Source organism: Trichomycterus rosablanca, chromosome 21 (assembly GCF_030014385.1).
Source record: "Trichomycterus rosablanca isolate fTriRos1 chromosome 21, fTriRos1.hap1, whole genome shotgun sequence".
Classification (NCBI taxonomy): domain Eukaryota; kingdom Metazoa; phylum Chordata; class Actinopteri; order Siluriformes; family Trichomycteridae; genus Trichomycterus; species Trichomycterus rosablanca.
Window position 1 is genome coordinate 1668773 of NC_086008.1, and position 19382 is coordinate 1688154.

Here is a 19382-nt window from a genome sequence, read left to right on the forward strand (position 1 = left end):
CCCTGTAAGTCGCTGTAAATGAAAAAACAAGGTGCGTGGACTGGAAACTGGAACGGAACCTGTTCTACATCTGCTGAAAAGGGCTTATAGTTGAATGACGGACATTATGCAGCCGCCAAAATTGTCACCTACGTTGTTTTATGTATATTTTGCCACATTTTTAGGAGATTTACTATAATTATGAAGGTAGAACTGAATTTTGGGATTGATTTTATTGAAAATCTGCGCCGTCATTCAGTCGAACATACAGAACAGTCACAGAAATTGATCAAGTCGTACACACAGCCTGGGACGAGAAGTAGAAGAGTATGAACAGCCTTCCGATACAGAATCGTAAGCACTAATCCACTACTGTGTTCTTTATTTAGGCTGAAAGAAATTACACACACACACTTACACTTGTGTCTGTTGTCAAGGCAACAGTTTGTGGTCAATAGGCAGTACGACTGCGCTCACGCGAGTACACATTGTTTATCCGCCGTCGTCCCGTCATTCAGGCACATAAAGCGGGGTGTGTTTACTTTTGTCTCACTGAGCCTTCAGCAGTAAAAGCACATTCCTCTTCTTTAGGCCTCTGGTTATGTTTTAAAGGTGGGGAATCTTTCCCCCGTCTTCAGATCAAAGCCAGGTGAACAGGTTGATGAAGGGAAGGACGAGCCTACGGTGAAGGTACAGAGGGGTCACTACTCTTCACCTCTGACCTCTCACACTGCTTTTTAGTAATTGTACATTGTTGTGATGTTCTTGTTTGGGATCAATGGAAGGCGCCATAATCAATCCCCGAAGCCTCGGATTAGGAGGTGATGTCACCTGCTCCGGTTCGGTTTGGGTGGTGCTTTAGCCCCCTCTGCAGGCAGACACGTGCACTGCAGCCGTCTGACAACTCAGACCCATCCATCAAACCCTCAAACCAGCGCTTCTGCAGCCGTGCGCTGCTGGCACCCACCACACGGACTCGATCCTTTTATTTTGACATGTTTTAGGATTGTAATGGGGAAAAAAAGGTCCTGTTACATGCGTGTGTGTGTGTTTTTAGGGGTTTTTCCCCCACCGTGTACAGAGGACTGCAGCTCTCTTTGTTTCAGCAGAGGAAGGGGGCGGGAGGGGGGCATACAAACAGAGACGGTTAGGTTTTGGTGGTAAAATGACATCAGCATTTTTTGGAACACGTGTCCAAATACTTTTGGACATGTAGAGTATGCTCGAATGCGAAAAGACATTCAAACTCAACAATAGTGTGGCAGGGCAGTTGTATCCTAGTGGTTAAGGTACTGGACCAGTAATCAGAAGGTTGCTGGTTGAAGCCCCACCACTGCAAGGTTGCCACTGTTGGGCCCCTGAGCAAGGCCCTCAACCCTCAAGTTCTTAGACTGTTTTCTGTAAGTCGCTTTGGATAAAAGTGTCTGCCTTATACCGAAAATGTAATGTAAAATGGTTAACGAGTCGAGTCACGAGTCAAGTCATGAGTCAATATAATCTACACAAAACATATATTGGAAATGTAGTGTAGAAATAAAGAAATAATCTGTAAATTCAGATAAAAAACAACAACAGATTAGCGAGTGTATTTATCCGTTTTACTTCGTGTCTTTACTTTCGTCGTCATTGTGTAAATGAATGTAATTTCTGTAACAAGAAGGTTCCAGTTAAAAGCTTCAACTGATACGTTTTGTTTTCATTACAGAACAAAAGCGCTCGATAAATCACGGCACAGCGGCCAAAATCCCAAACACAGCAAAACAATCATAACCGCTGCTTACCTTAGCTTCTGTTCTTCCAGATGCTATTACATTTATAAGCGTGCGTCCCATTAGGAATAGAATCCGTTATTTTGTAAACGTGCTTATAATTAAAAACCTCCAAACTTTTCCCGGTGGTGAAGTAAAACAGGAAGTGGTTAGAAAGCCGATCGAGCGTTTCATTACCACGTCACCTGTGTGACGCAAACCGAATAAATGCAAATAACAGCATTTCTTACTAACAATTACAATCAGAAGCTCTGATTGGTTCAGAAAGCGGTTCTTTCAATCATTAGCACCGATTCTGTAGGAGCGTTCCATTCACCCCGGTTGTTCCTGTGAAGTGCACTACGTAGGGTATTCCACCATTTTAAGTGAGATTCCGATCCAAAGGTAACGAGAATGTTCAGATGAAGTGAACTTCAGACTGTGTAGGGAGTAGGGAGCGACGCTTCATCACTACACCGGAAGCTGGCTGGAACATTTACACATTGCGTGCGTTGTGGGTTAAGACGGCCAAAACGTGTTAATTATCACACGTAACTAATGTTAACACGTGCTCACGCTAGAGACTCTTGTTGTTTACGAGTCATTTTTTGCGAGTCATGAGTCGAGTCCGAGTCATTTTAAATGAGATCCGAGTCGAGTCTGAAGTCGCTGTGTGTGCGACCCATCTCTGGTCTGAAATCATATAATTCCGATGTTTATGCGATATTTTCACCTTTAAAGGAAACAACAATAATTATACAGCTAAAACAGACTAATTCGTAGCTGAATTACTGTTTTATTTCATTAAAACCAAGTCAAATAATCTCACTCTGCGGCCATGGCTTTGTGATGGTTGGCTCCACAGATGGGTCCGTTTTCTCCAGTGCCCTCTGTCTTTTATCACCTTGGTCGTCCTCGTCTATTCAGTCCTTCCACAAGTCCTGTCATACAGTAACACCCGCTTCAGTGTTGTCACATGAACGCCTCATTACACTCCCAAAATACCAACGTGACTGATTGATGGTGCTGCACAGAGACGGGGGGTGATGGAGTTCAGTGCATGATACGGATCTCCATATGAACCCGCCCGGTGCAGGTGAAAGGTGGGGTGGTGTTATAGCTATGATCTTTCTCGGTCAGATATGGAGGTTGCAGCAATAAAAGTTACATATTATTAGGGGACTTGAATACGACTAGATTAGGAGGGAAAATGTTGGGGGGGGGTTCAAAAAGAAGAAAAAAGAGGTCACCCTTAGATACACCTCTATGGATTCTTTAAGCTCATTAGGCATTATAGAGGACTTGAGTGCTAAATTCGGGGGGTTTAATAATAATAAATGCATATTTTTGTAAATAGTTACCAAATAGTGCCTGACTGGATGACCGATCAATAATTTTTAACTCAGAGTTAAAATTCCCGACAGTTATTTTTACCACGGCACTGTCTCCTAGGTTTCTGGGGAAGATGTGAGGGATGGCGGCGCACGTGCCTGGCGCTGGGCATCTTGGGGCATTGGGGGTGCATCTGGGCAGAAAGTGTCAGGGCTGGTGTGGGTACAGTGGGGGTATTGATACGTGTTGGGTGCGTGCTCGTGTGACCGGCGTACTAAATGGCATTTAGCTGCTAGAGAAGCGCTGTGTGAGGGTCCAGGCCTCTGAGAACCCTCTTTCATTCACCACACACACCTGCCAGAGCCCGGAGAGAGAGAGTCTGTCTGTCACTGAGCCCGCTGCTCGCTCGCCCTTTGTCCTTCTCATGGCCTCCTTTCTCTGTCTCTTCTGTGGTCCTCTCTCTCTCGGTCTCTTCGCGAGCTCTGCGCGGAGGTGCGGGATGTAGTTCGGGTTCAGTCTTTACGAGCTCGCGCATCCCCTCTTTTGCCAACATGTTTGGCCTCAGGAGCTCAGGTGGGAGCTACGAGAAGCTCAATGAGCATTTCGACCTGGACACGCCCTTCTTCTTCCAGGTTGGTTCGTTTAGGTTGGTTGGAGTTTATAACTTTTGGGAAAGTGCTGAACAGCTTCCGTTTTTAGATTTTGGAACTGTGATGTGAGCGGCTGATTTTTAGCCGAGGGTTTTGTGGACGATTTCATCAGTTTGGAGAAATTTAGACTAAACTGAAATATAGAAGATCAGCGTGTTAATAATATTATCGCGACTTCTATTGATTTTATAGCTTTATAATTGAATTAAATCAAATCAAAGTTTATTTGTCACATACACACAGTCATACTCATTACAGCTGGCGGTGAAATGCTTTTGTGACTGTTCGGCCGCGTCAGTAATTAGTGCAAAATACAAAAATTTTACAAAAAAAAATATTTCGATTAAAAATAGAAATGTTTTAAAATGTAAAAAGTGTAGAAGATACTATAAAATTTTTATTTTACATGTATAAACATACTAATCTTAGTTTTTATTATTATATTATATTTTTTTATCATTAAATTTTTAATTTATTATATTTTTATTTTACATGTATAAACATACTAATCTTTGTTTTTTATTAATTATATTTTTTATTATTATATTATTACTTTTTTTATTATTTTTTTTTTTAATTATTATATTAAATTTTTATATTATTATATTATTATTTTACTTGTGTTAACATACCAATCTTTGTTTTTTATTATTATATTATTACATTTTTATATTATTATATTTTTACATTATATTATTATTTTACTTGTGTTAACATACCAATCTTTGTTTTTTAATATTATATTTTTATATTATTTCAGTATAAATGTTTTTTTAAATGTTTATATTATTATATAATTACATTTTATATTATTAAATTTTTATATTATATTTCTATATTATTATATTTTTATTTTACATGCATGAACATACTAATCTTTGTTTTTCATTATTATATTTTTATATTATTATAATATAAAATCTTTATATTATTATATTATTAAATTTTTATATTATTACATTCTTATAGTATATTATTATCATATTTTTATTTTACATGCATAATCATACTAATCTTTGTTTTTTATTATTATATTTTATTATTATTTATTATATTTAATATTTTTAGAGATTTTTATTATTATATTTATATATATATTTTTATTATTTTATTACCAAATTCAATCATTTTTCAATCCTTTATTACTTTTGCGTTACTTTTTGAACAAACTCCATTTGAATAAAAGTTGGGACATTTTGTAAGACGAGTAAAAAACAAGAATCTGATTTTTTTTTATATTCTATTGAATCTTTATCAGACAGAAGAGCAAAGAAATGATTTTAATGTTTTGGGTGACTAACTCCATTGTATTGTGTAAATATAATTGAATTTAATGCCTGTAACACACTCAAAAAAGTTGGGACGCAGATGAATTAGTTATAGCGAGTATTCAAGCTCCAGCATTTTGACACATTTCCCGAGGGGTGACCGTGACTGGGTTTACACCAAAGGCTCGTCTGGCAAGCAACGATGTTTGAGGCTCATCACTGTGTGTCACGTGGAACATTTTTCAAGGCAAGACTGCAAATGTGAGAAGATTTAGAGATTTAGAGTCCATGTAGGGTGAGGCTGGAAACCGTGTGACCCTCAGACGGCATCACATGAGAAACCACCATGCTGCTGTAATAAATATAGCCACACGGGCTTGGGAGTACTTCGGAAAATTGTTGGCAATCAACACAGTGCGCCACTGCATCAACAAATGCAATCTGATCTGATACAAAGAGAAAGTCGCACATCAATTCTAGAGTTCTGGATCAATTCTAATCTACAATGAGTGCGAGCGACATCTCAGCAGGTAACAGATCTCTAGCCGGCACTGTTCTACCATAACCCTGGTTCCTCTGCTCCTCAGGTGACGCGTCAGATCCACGAACATGAGCAGGAGAACGAGCTGCGGGAGCAGATGTCGGGGTACAAGCGAATGAGGCGGCAGCATCAGAAGCAGCTGATCGCTCTGGAGAACAAGCTGAAGTCCGAGATGGACGAGCACCGGCTGAAGCTGCAGAAGGAGGGGGAGACGCAGGCCAACAACGCCTACATCGAGCTGGAGAAACTCGCCAAGAAACACGCGATACAGACCGATAAAGAGGTGAGCAGGACTACCGAAATACATCTCCGAAATCTCGGCGAGGGTGCCTGTAGTGATGTTGCTAAAGTGGGAAGATTTCTTTGGGGTGGGCTTGTGGAATTAACTCCAAACTTTCTTGTTATGTCAAATTTGACCCCCTGTAGCACAAGTTTGTAACGTAAAGAATGAAACTGAAGTTTCATTAAGCGCTTTAACCTGGTCAGGGTCGCAGCAGGTCCACTGGACACAAGGCGGGAACACCCTGGACAGAGTGCCAATCTATCACAGGACTTCGGCCCATCCACTTGTTCAGACATAGCTAATCATGTCTGTTTAGACACCCAGCCGATTGATAGCGTAATAGCACGCGTCAGTGCGCTCTCACTACTGGTCCCAAGCCCGGATACAATAAGAAGGGCCAGAACGATCCACTCTGGCGACGCCTAAATCCTGGAGCAGCTATTTTCTAGCTATTTTATAATAAATTTAAACGTATTCTCCATGTTGGGTTGGTTTTGCAGATGAGGACGACGGGAGCAGATGAGAAGAAGTTCCAGCAGCAGATTTTGGCTCAGCAGAAGAAGGAGCTCACCACGTTCCTGGACACCCAGAAGAAGCAGTATAAACTCTGCAAGGAGAAAATCAAAGAGGTGCCGAGTTCTCGACGTTCTCTAACAACTCCTCCTATGAACTAGAACCAGACAGGCCGAGTTAGGGGTGTACGGGCGTGTCGTGGGATGTCTGTGGAGGGTCCTGGTCTACAGACCGATAGTTAAAGCCCAGATGTACATGATTATTATCTATGGAATTGAATCAAACGTTGGGGGTTTAGGGATCTGGTGGATTTGTGTTCCAGTTCTGACCCAGTTAACAATAAATGGGACGCACTGAAAACTCAAGTTAGTGTCTGAAAGCCGACAGATTTGGTTAAACTTTACCAGTTCAGCCAAACAAAATGGTCAAAGGTCCTGACAGCGCAAAATAAACTAAAGGACATCAATGATTAACTTTTTTTACCCATCAGATTTTTTCATAGTTTGAAAAACTTACACAGTATGGCCAAAAGTATGTGGACACCCCTCCTAATGATTGATGTTGTTTCAAGTCAAGTCAGGTGAGTTTTAGGCTACTGTATGTACAAGACACAGATAAAAGAACTCGAAACCAGATCAATAATTTAGGAGGGGGTGCACACATACTTTTGACCATCAATCACAACAATAACGTTCATAAATGTATCGTTTCAATTGTTAACTGGGGTATCTACAGTAAATGATATGCCTCAAACTTTGTAGCAACAGTTTTGGGAAGGCCCTTTCCGTATTCCAACATGAATATGAATATGGATGTGGTCTGACAGGTCCATAAAGCCCTAAACTCAACGACATTATACACTCTGGGGATGAATTAAAACCTTGCAAGCCAGAGTTCTCATTTAACCAGATGGGCACAAATTCCTTGAGACACATTCCAAAATATTGAGGAAGCCTTCCCAGAGAGGTGTGCAGCTTTAATGTCCTTGATGTTGGAATAAAACGTCCAACAAGTTCAGGTGGCACAGCAGGGTAAAAACACACGCTGGAACCAGAGCTGAGATCTCAAATAAACAAGCTTGTGGTCGTGCATCCACATTGTAGCCTAGTGGTTAAGGTACTGGACTAGTAATCAGAAGGTCGCTGGTTCAAGCCCCAACACTGCCAGGTTGCCACTGTTGGACCCCTGAGCAAGGCCCATAACCCTCACTTGCTTAGACTGTACACTGTCACAGTACTGTAAGTCGATTTGGATAAAGGCGTCTGTTTAATGCCGAAAATGTAAATGTAAATTTGGCCGAATAACGAATGTGTTCTAGTTGTTTAGTCACCAAAAAAGCATCAAAAATATTGCGGCACCCCTGGAGTAAGGGTGATCATGATGACCCAACATGGGTGTGTTTTTTATTTGTCTGCAGGAGATGAACGAGGACCACAGCACTCCTAAGAAGGAGAAGCAGGAGCGTCTATCCAAGCATAAGGAGAACATGCAGCACTCCCAGGCGGAGGAGGAGGCTCAGCTCCTCAGTCAGCAGCGCCTCTTCTACGATCGGAACTGCCGAGCCTTCAAACGCAAAGCCATGATCAAGAGGCACGAGTTTGAACAGGAGCAGCTCCGTGAGGTACGAGCATTTAATTCACTGAAGGTGGGTTCGGTTTACCCCGGTCGTTCCCTGTGGTGGTGAAGTGGACTACACCGGGAATTCAAATGCTATACGTGAGATTTGAACCATAGGGAGTGAAGTCATTAAGACTGTGTAGGGAGTCGTGAGTGACGCTTCATCACTACACAGTCGTCGGCATGTCCCGCAGGTTATCTGAGAGCAGCGAACAGTATAAGCTGTATTTTGTCAGACTAACGATTCATTAATATTTACTAAAAACTATAGATGCTGCAAAATCCACCAGAAAACCAGTTTAGCTCGGTAATTTTCACATAACTATTTAGGAGCGACACGACATGCCGTAAACACGCCACAAACCTGCTGTACGTCCATCAAATCACCTTTATTTCCATAATACACACACAGTATGACACACGGCTGAGCTCCATTAGCTTGTAGTTACTTTAGAAAGCAAAAAAGCGCCCCCTAGCAGGCACAAAGGGACACTGTGCAAGGACCCTGGTTTGTAGCCCGTGGCGCCTGTACAGAAGTGGAGGAACGTGGAGATCGGCACGTGACTCTACATGTGCAAGACCGACCTCACACGCGATCCCGAAGTACAGGCGGATAAGAAGGGGGCGTCGGAGGGAGGGCATGTCAGGAGAACATACCCTCCTCTGATGCGATCAGGGTCTTCCGGACAGTGGAAGAGGAACTGGCTATGACTAAACGGAGAAAAAGGGAGAAAATATATAAATAAAATAGTAAAAACAAAAAGCCACATGATTACAGTAAAGGTAAAACAAAGGCACTAGGACCCTGTGGAATGGTATCCAGACTTTTTCACACCACTGTAACACTTCACAGACATAAAAACACACAGCTTAGATGTAACCATCTCCCACTGGGTTCTTTTTCCGTACAGGAACTGAACAGGAAGAGGACTCAGAAGGAGATGGAGCACGCCATGCTGATCCGACAGGACGAGTCCACTCAGGAGCTGGAGCACCGGCAGCTGAGGACTCTGCAGAAGCTGCGCATGGACCTGATCCGCCTGCAGCACCAGACCGAGCTGGAGAACCAGATCGAGTACAACAACCGGCGCGAGAGGGAACTGCACCGCAAACACGTGCTCGAGCTCCGGCAGCAGCCCAAACACCTGAAGGTGCGGCCGCGCCCTTTTATCCGCCTGTAGCGCCGCGTCTTTATCTGCGAGTTTCTGAAACAGGTGTAGCCTAGAGGTTAGGGTACTGGACTAGACATCAAAATGTTGCTGCCAGGCTTCCACTGTTGGGCCCTTGAGTGAGGCCCTTAACCCTCAATTGCTTGGACAATGTACTGTCACAGTACAGCATCTGCTAAATGCCGAAAGTGTAAATTTTGTAGGGCAGTGGTGGTAGCTCGGCGGTTAAGGTACTGGACTAGTCATCAAAAGGTCGCTGGTTCAAGCCCCACCACTGCCAGGTGCCACTGTTGGGCCCTTGAGCAAGGCCCTCAACCCTCAATTGCTTAGACGGTATACGGTCACAGTACAGCATCTGCTAAATGAGAAAATGTAAACTGTCCTATCTTTGGTTTGTAGGGCAGTGGTAGCTCAGCGATTAAGGTACTACCCTAGTCATTTAAAGGATGCTGGTTCAAGCTCCACCACTATCAGCTTGCCGCTGTTGGGCTCTTGAGTGAGGCCCTCAACCCTCAATCCTCAATTGCTTAGACAGTATACTGTCACAGTACATGGTCTGCTAACTGCTGAAAATGTACATTTTGTAGGGCAGTGGTAGCTCAGCAATTAAGGTACTACTGTAGATTAGTAATCAGAAGGTTGCTGGTTCAAGCTCCACCACCGTCAGCTTGCCGCTGTTGGGCCCTTGAGCGAGGCCCTTAACCCTCAATTGCTTAGACAGTATACTGTCACAGTACATCGTCTGCTAAATGCAGAAAATGTAAATGTATACAGTCTTATCTTTGTTTTGTAGCTCAGCGGTTAAGGTACTAAACTAGTAATCAGTAGGTCGCTGGTTCAAGCCCAACCACAACCAGGTTGCCGCTGTTGGGCCCTTGAGCAAGGCCCGTAGGGCAGTGGTAGCTTAGCGGTTAAGGTACTACCCTAGTCATCAGAAGGATGCTGGTTCAAGATAAAAGACCCAGTTTTCCTCCCAATTTAGTCATATCCAATGACCCAATTGCACTCTACTGATGCTGACTTCCACTCTGACTGAGGAGAGCCGTGACTAACACACACCCCCTCTAACAGGTGTGCAGTACCGATCGCTTCTTTTAACCCGCACGAGACGAGTTCATATGGGGCTCAGTCTCACGTATGGAGAGTCATGCACTGCTCTTCACTATTCCTCGCCCCTGATGCAGGCACCTCGATCAGCCAGCAGAGGGCGTAATTGCATCAGTTATGACCAATCTCCCCCAGGAACCAACCCGACAGACTATAGCCAATCATCGTCCATGTAGGGTTTTTGGATTTCCATCATGTTCCAGGCGTTGGATCTACTCCAGCTCCTGCTCCGCCCGAACCCCACAGTGAAGCGTCAGATCCGTTATGTGTTAGGAATAATCCGCCGACTCTCTCGTTTCTCTCAGGTGATGGAGCTGCAGATCAAGAAACAGTTCCAGGACACGTGCAAAGTGCAGACGAAACAGTACAAAGCCCTGAGGCACCACCAGCTCGAAGTCACGCCCAAGAGCGAACACAAGGTCGTCCTCAAGGCCCTGAAGGACGAGCAGACGCGCAAACTGGCCATCCTCGCCGAGCAGTACGAGCAGAGCATCAACGAGATGATGGCCTCGCAAGCGGTAAGAACCTTTTACCCTCTGTACGACCAAAAAACCATGTTCCGTAAGAACGCTTGGCTCGCAGTCCACATTCCAATTCATCCCAAAGGTGTTTTGGCACTGAGCCACAACAAAGTATTCCACAGAACTTGTTAGGCAACGAGAGGTCTTTATGGACCCTGGTTTGGCCACAGGGGGCGCAGTCGTGCTATAACAGGAACGGGCCTTCCCCAATATGTTGTCAAAAATGTATAAACCTGTTAGCAATGAGTATGAAGGAAACACCTGACCCCAGTGATTGAAAAGGGTGTCTACAAACTCTAAGCTCTAGTCCATCAGACAGCTCTGCTATCAGCCAGTCAGGTGCCCAGACAGACACACAATTGGCTGTGTGCCTTTAGGTCGCTGGGGAAAGTGCGGCCTCTGCTGACCGATTGAGATACTGCAGGGGGGGAGGCTGATCACGAATGCCAGTGTGTGGCTCTCGGCATTTGATACTGCACTCTGTGAGTCCCCACCCTTGGCAGGGGAAAAAGAGCGATCTGTACCTGTCAGAAGGGGCGTGTAACAGGTGTGGCATCGCGGTAACGCAGTCGGTTCCCAGAAAGATCCCTGAGCCCTCATAAGGACAAACATGACTGCTGTGTGTAAACGCGACTGGATTTTTGTCATGGCTGAATGTCAGTGGATTTTATACTGTAACTACAGGGATTGAATACTTGTTTCTCCTCCTGTGCCCGCAGCTGCGTCTGGACGAAGCTCAGGAGGCCGAGTGCCAGGCTCTGAGGCAGCAGCTTCAGCAGGAGATGGAGCTCCTGAACGCCTACCAGAGCAAAATCAAGATGCAGACGGAGGCTCAACATGAGCGCGAGCAGCACAAGCTGGAACAGAAAGTATCGCTGCGCAGAGCTCATCTGGAACAAAAGGTGCCGTCGCAACACCGACCCGACCCACCTCAGAATCCTGCTGGCGGCTTCTCTGTGCCCGTATGACCAGGGCTAGTTTAATTGTCTCCTGCAAGGGTCGGGAACCAAACCCAAACTGTCACTTCATGTTAGGAAGAGATACAGGTCTGCTGGAACGTTAACGCTAATACTGTCTACAGTCGAGCGAGCTCCACTTACTTCTGCTGCTACTGTGCCATCGGCATCTAACTTCAGTCAGACTTTAGGATGCACATTTTGAAGCAGGGACTCCAAGCCGATGGAAATGTAATAGATAGATAGATAGATTCAAAGTAAATAATTATAGAAAGTAAATATATAAAAAAAGTAAAATATAGTTGAAAAATAAATAACAATAATAAAAAAGTGAATGAAAAGAACAAAAATAAAATATATTAATTAAAAATAAATAATGAATAAATAATAAAATATTTAAATAAATAAAAAAATATATATATAGATTAAAAATAAATAATAAATAAATAAAAAATTTATAAATAAATTACAACAAAAATAAATGTAAAACAGCTATAACTAGAACTAAAATATTTTAAGTAGACATTTCTTTAATATCACTTTTAAAATATATAAAAAAATAAAACTCTTATTTAGTTTGATGTAAATTAGGTTTAAAATTAAACTTAAAGCTTGCTCGACTGTAGACAGTGTCACCAGTGTTCCCTCCTGAACTGTTGTATTGATTGTTCATGAATGTCTCTCATCATAAGGTGACGGTTTGGGTTTTCCTCCTGACCTTGGTGTGGCAGACCACTGTTCCATGTACTTTTTAATAGGTGCCGTCGAACCAGCCCTGTTCATATGGGCACAGAGAAGTCACCGTCTCATCTCTAGTCAATCGAGGAATTAGAAGGTCATTCGTGGACAGATTTTTAGAGGGGGCAGCATGATTCAGTCATGAGAACATACAGCATATGGCCAAAAGTATTCGGACGCCTGACCGTGAGCTTGTCGGACGCCCCGTTCCAAACAGAGTGACCTCTGTGTGATGTTTTTGGGTAGGATAACTGCTGCCCTTCTGAGGAGGCTTCTCACAGGATTTTGGAGTACGTCTGTGGGAATTTGTCTCAATTTAGTCAATAGATGACAGCATATGTATGGATGTGTGCAGATTTTGGGGTTCCAGTTCATTCCAGAGCTGTTGAGTGAGGCTGAGGTCAGGACCGAGCTTTTCTTCATGTCTTTATAGAGGAAAGGGCCTTCCCTAAACTGTTGCTGCACAGTCAGAAGCATAAAATTTCCTTTATATAAATAATTTATTACATTTGACCTGTAAGCAGTTGCTTCAGTTTCAGTTGTAGCTGAAACACATGAATTAAAAAATAAACTGGCGTCCCGATACTTTTGTCCTTATATCGTATGAAGAAATGAGCAGAATATCGAGGCGACCGAATATTTTTAGACCTCATTAGTGTGTGTGTACCGTTTTTTTTTATTTCAGATCGAGGAGGAGCTGGCTTCTCTTCAGAAGGAGTGCACGGACCGGATCAAACACCAGGTGGAGCGTCAGGAGCGCGAACTGGACGCCTTCGACATGGAGAGTCTGAGGATGGGCTTCAGCAACCTGGGCGCTTTAGATTATCCGAAAGACGACTACAGATGAGACGCCCCTGACCCCGTCCATCACGTCCGACTTTAACGAGAAGCAAAAAAAAAAAAAACTCGCCTCCTTCCTGTCTTTTACGGGACGTGCAGTTTTTACTACTGACGGAGCTGCCAGGTCCCACCGCGTCCTGGATCGCTCTCGCGGTCACGTTTTCTTATTGTGTGTCGATATATCTGAGTATTAGCGATCCGCATTGGCAGCGGCGTCGATGCCGGTCGTCTTTCTCGTACGATGACGATATTGGGTGTTAATGATGAAACAGAGATTTAGGGCGGAGCTACAGCAATACAGACGTCTGATGCAGGAGGTGTGTTTGTGTCGATACTCTTCATGAATCTATTCTGTTCAGAAATCACTGAATTTATTCAGTTCTCTTCTCACACGTGTTCAGTCGGCTCCGCGTCTGAAGTTAGCTTCTTTAGCGTCGGTACAAGGCTAAAGCTACCCATAAATCACTGCATCATAAATACTACCAGGGTGCCCTAAAACTTGTCTACAATATAAATATATAAAGAAATATATAAAGATCAATTACAGCTATACGTCAAAATAACAAAAGCACCAGAAAATTATAAAAATAAATTCAAATAAAAATTAATAAAAAAATAAAATAACTATAAATAAAACACAAAAATAAATGATATAATAATAAAAATGTAAAAGGAAAAATATATAGATTAAAATACATAATAATAAAGTAAATAAATAAAGAACAAATAAAAAATATAGATTAAAAATACATAAAAAAAGTAAATAAAGAACAAATATAAAATATGTACTGTAGATTAAAAATAAATAATAATTATAATAATAATAATAAAAAGTAAATAAATAAAGAACAAAAATAAAATAGATTAAAAATAAATAATAATAATAAAAATGTATAGATTAAAATAATAAAAATATATATATAAATAAATTAGAACAATAATAAATATATGTAAAACAGCTCTATAACGTGTATTCTGGCACTAAAATTCCTAAAATATTTCCAAATATTAAAAGTAAATAAACATTTTTTTTTCAATATTATTTTAAAATAATAATTAGATTAGATTAAAATTTAATTTCAAATTGAATTTTATTTCTATTTCAAATATTAAAAATTCTAATTCGACCCTAAAAACAAACAAATGTGAAGCGGTTATAACGTGACCTGACAGCAGTGGCGTCACACGTCTGCACGGTTCGATCCTTACTCTCTCTTTTCTCACCACGTCCATGTGGGTTTCGTTCAGGTACTCCGGTTTTGGGTACTCCCGAAACATGCAGTGGGTGGATTAAACCAGCAGTCCCCAACCTTTTTTGCACCAGGAACCAGTTTCATATAAGACTGGTTTTACTGCAACGAGACGCTGCTTCCACCTAGTGGTGATATGAGACAATAACACCCGAAATATGAGCAGTGAAAATAAATCTCTAATAAACGACCCACGGAGCGGTACCGGTCCGGGGCCCGGTGGTTGAGGGCCACTGTTTTAAACGCAGCAGTAACATTTTCCACATCAGCAAATTTAAAGAAGCGAATTTCAGCGCGGGCGTGGCCGACCCGACACGACTGTGAGGAAACCGAACACACACACACACTCATTTTTAGTGATATTTTAAAGACAGATTTTTAGATTTTAGGCGCGTCATAGCCGAGTCTCGCCGTTTTGGTGTTTATTCAGAAGGCCGACGCGACTCGACCCGTTTGAAGAAATTTGATAAGAGGTTTTGGTTCTGAACCTGATGGACATGCTTCACATCCGAAGACGTCAAACCTACCGAACTTCTCAATCTCCTGCTGGTTACAAAGGGCTCTGGGCTTCCTCCCAATTTAGTCATATCTTATTCCCTTTTGTATTTCTGCTTCCTCTACTGCTGCAGACCTCGTCTGTGCGAGGAGGGTCGTGCCTGATGTGTAGGTTCATACGGAGATCCGTATCGCGCATGGAGAGCCACACCAATCTGCATTATCTGCATTCCTCAGATCAGCCAGCAGAGGTCGTCACAGCAGCAGCAGCAATTTACTGCAGTTTATTTTATTCACGTTTCTGTTTGGGTTCGTTTATATTTTGTGATTCATTCTCACGCGAGACCTCCGAGGACGACCCGCTCTCTCCTTTCTTTCTCTCATTTCTGCTTTCCGGAGCCGCGTACAAGTCTTTCATTTATTTTTTTTATATTTTTAAACGATCATGATGTGAATCGAGAATCCTGTGAATCCGAACCGCTTTACCGTCTGCATGCACTTTAAATTCAGTCCTTGTTTTTTTTTTTTCCAGGTCCGAGACGGGCACGATTTCTGTCACAGATGCTTTTTGATTATATTTGTAAATAAAAGCGCTCACCACACGAGGGCACGTACCACGTCTGGGTTTATTCAGCAGGGACTACATTTCCCACAGTGCATGAAATCAAATTTACATCCATAGGAACGAAAAACAAACACATTTTTATCTCTTAAGTGCTGGACGTTGGTAAGAAGAAGGCAGGTCTTGGTGAAGCTCGGAGATTAATATTGATTAATTACTTTAATTGTAACTTTAAGATATGTCTTGATGTCCTGTGAGGGTGGACGATACGACCGAGAACGTTTATCTGCGCGTTTGACCTCAGAACCGGACCAGGCCTGTAGCATTGCTGAACCTCAGAACCCCAAAACCAGGAGACCTGGTTTTGGGGTTCTGAGGTTCAGCAATGCTACAGGCCTGTTCCGGTTCTGAGGTCAAACACGCGCATCAGAACTAATCAGATTGACTTATGTCTAGTGGAGGAATACAGAAAGTATAGCGTGTTCCTCTGTGTTAGTAAATAACTTCCAGTACCGTAGAACTGCCGACCACTACAGTTCATCACCATAGAACCCACCCAACCCAAAATAATAAATGAGAGGATAAATCGAGTCGTACCGCCCACCCCCGACACCCCTAACGTCAGTCATAACGGCTCTATTTCCCGGCGAGCCGCTCGTACAGTTTGGGTACGTAGTCGTCCCACTCGGCCTGGTAGCAGGTCCCGGCCAGCGGGGCGCCCAGGCCGTACTTCTTGCGGAAGTTTTGGATCTTGAATTTGCCCCGGTTGTCCCCGGAGCGGTTGGTGAGGACGGGCTCGGTGCAGCTCAGAGCGCCGGGCTGCTCGTACACCAGCCAGACGTAACGATGCAGACCTGGAGAGGAACGTACGAGTGAGGTAAACGTTTATCCCCGTGACCTGGTTTAATGTTCTTTTTACTTACCGGTTCCTTTGGGCGGACCAGAACCCACGTAGTCGGACATCACGCAGCCGCTGGAGACGTCGTTTCCTTTCATATTCACCACCAGAAAGTGGTGCCACTCCCTGAATAATAATAAAAAAGAAGAAAGTGATTAGAGACGGGAACGTATAGGTATCTAGGCCCTTAGATCTGAATCTTCTCGAGATCTTGAGGTCTTAAGAATCTCAAAACTGGTCGTGCCTGAGGGAGGCTGACGGGGTTCGGGGTTCCTCGTTTGTGCAGCAATTGTGGCCTTTGCCGGCCGATCGAGGTGCCTGCACGACAGACGCCATACGGTTCTCCGTTTCAGGGACAGTGGGAGCCTAATTATCAACTGAAAGGTTGAGAGTTCGAATCCCGGCTCTGACATGCAGCCAACTGTTGGGCCCTTGAGCAAGGCCCTTAACCCTCTCTGTTCCAGGGGTGCCGTACATTGGCCAACCCTACGCTCTGACCCCAGCTTCCAAACAAGCTGTACTGTACACATGTATATGTATATATGACAAATAAAGCCATTCTACAGTATATATTCTATATATTATGCTGTGGGAACAGAACCTGTAGTGTTTAGGTTATCAGATCTCCTGGTGGAAGAGCAGCACTTGGTACTAGACACCCGAACTTACCGGAATTTGGGGTCCTTCCTGCTGGGGGCGTCCGGATCAGTCATGGCTAAGGTGTACAGCTTGCCGGAGTCGCAGCCCTCCCAATCGATCAGCGTGGGCCGATTCTGCACCTGAAGAACATAACCAGGTCAAAGGCCTGTTTTTGACACCTGACACTATCCACATTAACGTAGACGGGCTTCTTTTTGCTTTTGTAATTCATTAATATGAAAAATGTGTTTCCTCCGCTCCAGAGTCTATAGGTGGTGTGCTTTACACTATTCCAGCTGACTCATGGTATTGCATTAGTATCATATTTGGGTTTGGCTGCTTGGCCATGCTTACAATAAACATTCCTCATGTTGATGTTGTTTCTAGAGGCAGTTTGCAACTCAGTAGTGAGTATAGTGTGTCCACTACCGAAGCAGCAGGGTGGATCCTAAGTAGCCAAATCCTCCGACTAGAACGTGTGTCCACATACTTTTGGACACGCAGTATGAATAGTGATCCGATGTCTATTTTAAGACTGATTTACAATATAAACCATTATTAGTGCACAACTTACTAGGTGACACAGTGGCGCAGGATTTAGACCTCACCTCTGATCAGTGTCTGTGAGGAGTTTGGTATGTTCTCTTTGGTATGTATACTTGCCCACAAGAACTATCTCCAAAACACTAGACTGCATGACCCAATAATAATCACTTATTAACCCCGACTTAATCACTTAATAAGTGATTGAATGTGCGTTGCCCTGTATTAAACTATTCCTGCACTGCGCCCAGTGTTTCCAGGTGGCACCAGACCCACCGCGACCCAGAGCAGGATACATGCATTAGTGTAAATGAATAAATGACTATATAAACGTAGCCATAAATATTAATGCACGTCTGCACCCAGCATGCATGTGTGCACAGTTGCATGGTGCACTAACCTGGGTGGGGGTGAGAACTTTGCCCAGCTGGTCGATCTCCAGTGAGCCGTATTTCACTGTCAGAGCTCTGCCCGGCTTTTCATCCACCTCAGTAAGCGCCAGATCTCCCGTCCACTGACCAAGATCCACCGGCATGATGATTTTGTGAACGATTTCTGCAGAAATGATCAAACACAGGTACAGTCGTGCAGCACAACACCAAATCTCCGTCTCTCCTCTCTGTCCTAATGTCGCACTTGCTCTGGTTTGATTGATACACGAAAAACCAATCAGCTTTCGAGTTTATTTTAATATTTGGTTCTGATTGGTCAGATTGGACAAGTAGACCCGCCTATTTTGACTGCAGTATTGCAGAGAGCAATTTCGGTTTGTGTTTATATTCCACCCGTTTTCAATAAACCCCGCCTTCTAAGCTAGGATTGGCTAGATTTTTTAACACTTTAGAAAAGGTTGCTCGGGATTGGATAAAATGCGAACCCTAAAACTCCTACGTCCTATAATTGGCTGGAAGTTCATACGTCAAATTCAGACAGGTTAAACATACCAAACAGAAGATTTACAGGTAAATATCATGAATATATTTATTTATTTGCAATAATCCATAATGTCATTCATGTGCCTGTAGATTTGCGTGCTGTTCAATGACTTACTTATTACACTTCAAGAGCTGGCTGTCAAATATTAATTTTATTTTGTCTAACGAACTGTTTATGACATCTAATAATTTCTTATTAACTATATGTCTATATAATTAATGCACTTAATGTGATAATGAAATTAAATAATGTTTTTTTAAAGAAATATAAACAGAACAAGTGTGTTGAAGAATAGCGCGCTGTTATACAGCATATGAAACAGCTCATTTTGGCGTCACCTGCTGGTCACGCCGTGGAACTGCACCACACATACAAATCCATTTAACTGAACTCTGCTTAGTGGCGCAGTATGTTTTATACAACAGTTTGAGGAAGGTCCTTTCCTGTTCCAGCACATATAAAGCAAAGCTAGATTTTTCAACGCTTTAGAAAAGGTTGGTCGGGACTGGCTAAAATGCTAAACCTACTATTCTGTCCTATGATTGGCTGGAAGTTCATACGTCAAAGTCAGACAGATTAAGAAGAAGAAGAAGAAGATATCCTTTATTTGTCATATATACATATACAGATGTACAGTACAATGAAATTCTCTCTTCGCATATCCCAGTTGTTTGGAAGCTGGGGTCAGAGCGCAGGGTCAGCCATCGTACGGCGCCCCTGGAGCAGACTGGGTTAAGGGCCTTGCTCAAGGACCCAACTGTGGCTGCATAGCAGAGCCTGGATTTGAACCACCAATC

The 19382-nt window shown here is 43.0% G+C and overlaps 2 protein-coding genes across 4 annotated transcripts in view; one reads left to right on the forward strand and one right to left on the reverse strand.

The window, feature by feature from the left end:
- The window catches only part of taok3a (TAO kinase 3a), a 52258-nt gene extending 38427 nt beyond the window's left edge, over nucleotides 1-13831 (forward strand). For all 3 annotated transcript variants that reach the window (XM_063017433.1, XM_063017431.1, XM_063017432.1), the window contains 7 exons: nucleotides 5565-5801; nucleotides 6302-6430; nucleotides 7732-7935; nucleotides 8843-9082; nucleotides 10513-10725; nucleotides 11448-11630; nucleotides 13108-13831. In XM_063017433.1, the coding sequence (XP_062873503.1) occupies nucleotides 5565-5801; nucleotides 6302-6430; nucleotides 7732-7935; nucleotides 8843-9082; nucleotides 10513-10725; nucleotides 11448-11630; nucleotides 13108-13269 (1368 nt within the window). In that variant the 3' untranslated portion in view covers nucleotides 13270-13831. The remainder of the gene's footprint in view (nucleotides 1-5564; nucleotides 5802-6301; nucleotides 6431-7731; nucleotides 7936-8842; nucleotides 9083-10512; nucleotides 10726-11447; nucleotides 11631-13107) is intronic.
- Nucleotides 13832-15614: 1783 nt separating this feature from the next.
- Nucleotides 15615-18295, reverse strand: pebp1 (phosphatidylethanolamine binding protein 1). The gene is made up of 4 exons (XM_063017434.1): nucleotides 18050-18295; nucleotides 17137-17246; nucleotides 16493-16593; nucleotides 15615-16423 (listed from the first exon to the last, which is right to left on the reverse strand). Exons 1-4 carry the CDS (start codon nucleotides 18182-18184, stop codon nucleotides 16206-16208), a joined length of 564 nt encoding a protein of 187 aa, XP_062873504.1. The 5' UTR covers nucleotides 18185-18295; the 3' UTR covers nucleotides 15615-16205.
- Nucleotides 18296-19382: the final 1087 nt, after the last annotated feature.

Coding starts and splice junctions, on each gene's coding strand:
- pebp1 (XM_063017434.1), bottom strand. CDS start 18,184: ATGCCGGTGGATCTTGGTCAGTGGACGGGAGATCTGGCGCTTACTGAG. Junction 17,247..18,049: donor AAGTTCTCACCCCCACCCAG/GTTAGTGCACCA, acceptor TATGTTCTTCAG/GTGCAGAATCGGCCCACGCT. Junction 16,424..16,492: donor TGGTCCGCCCAAAGGAACCG/GTAAGTAAAAAG, acceptor GTTCCTCTCCAG/GTCTGCATCGTTACGTCTGG.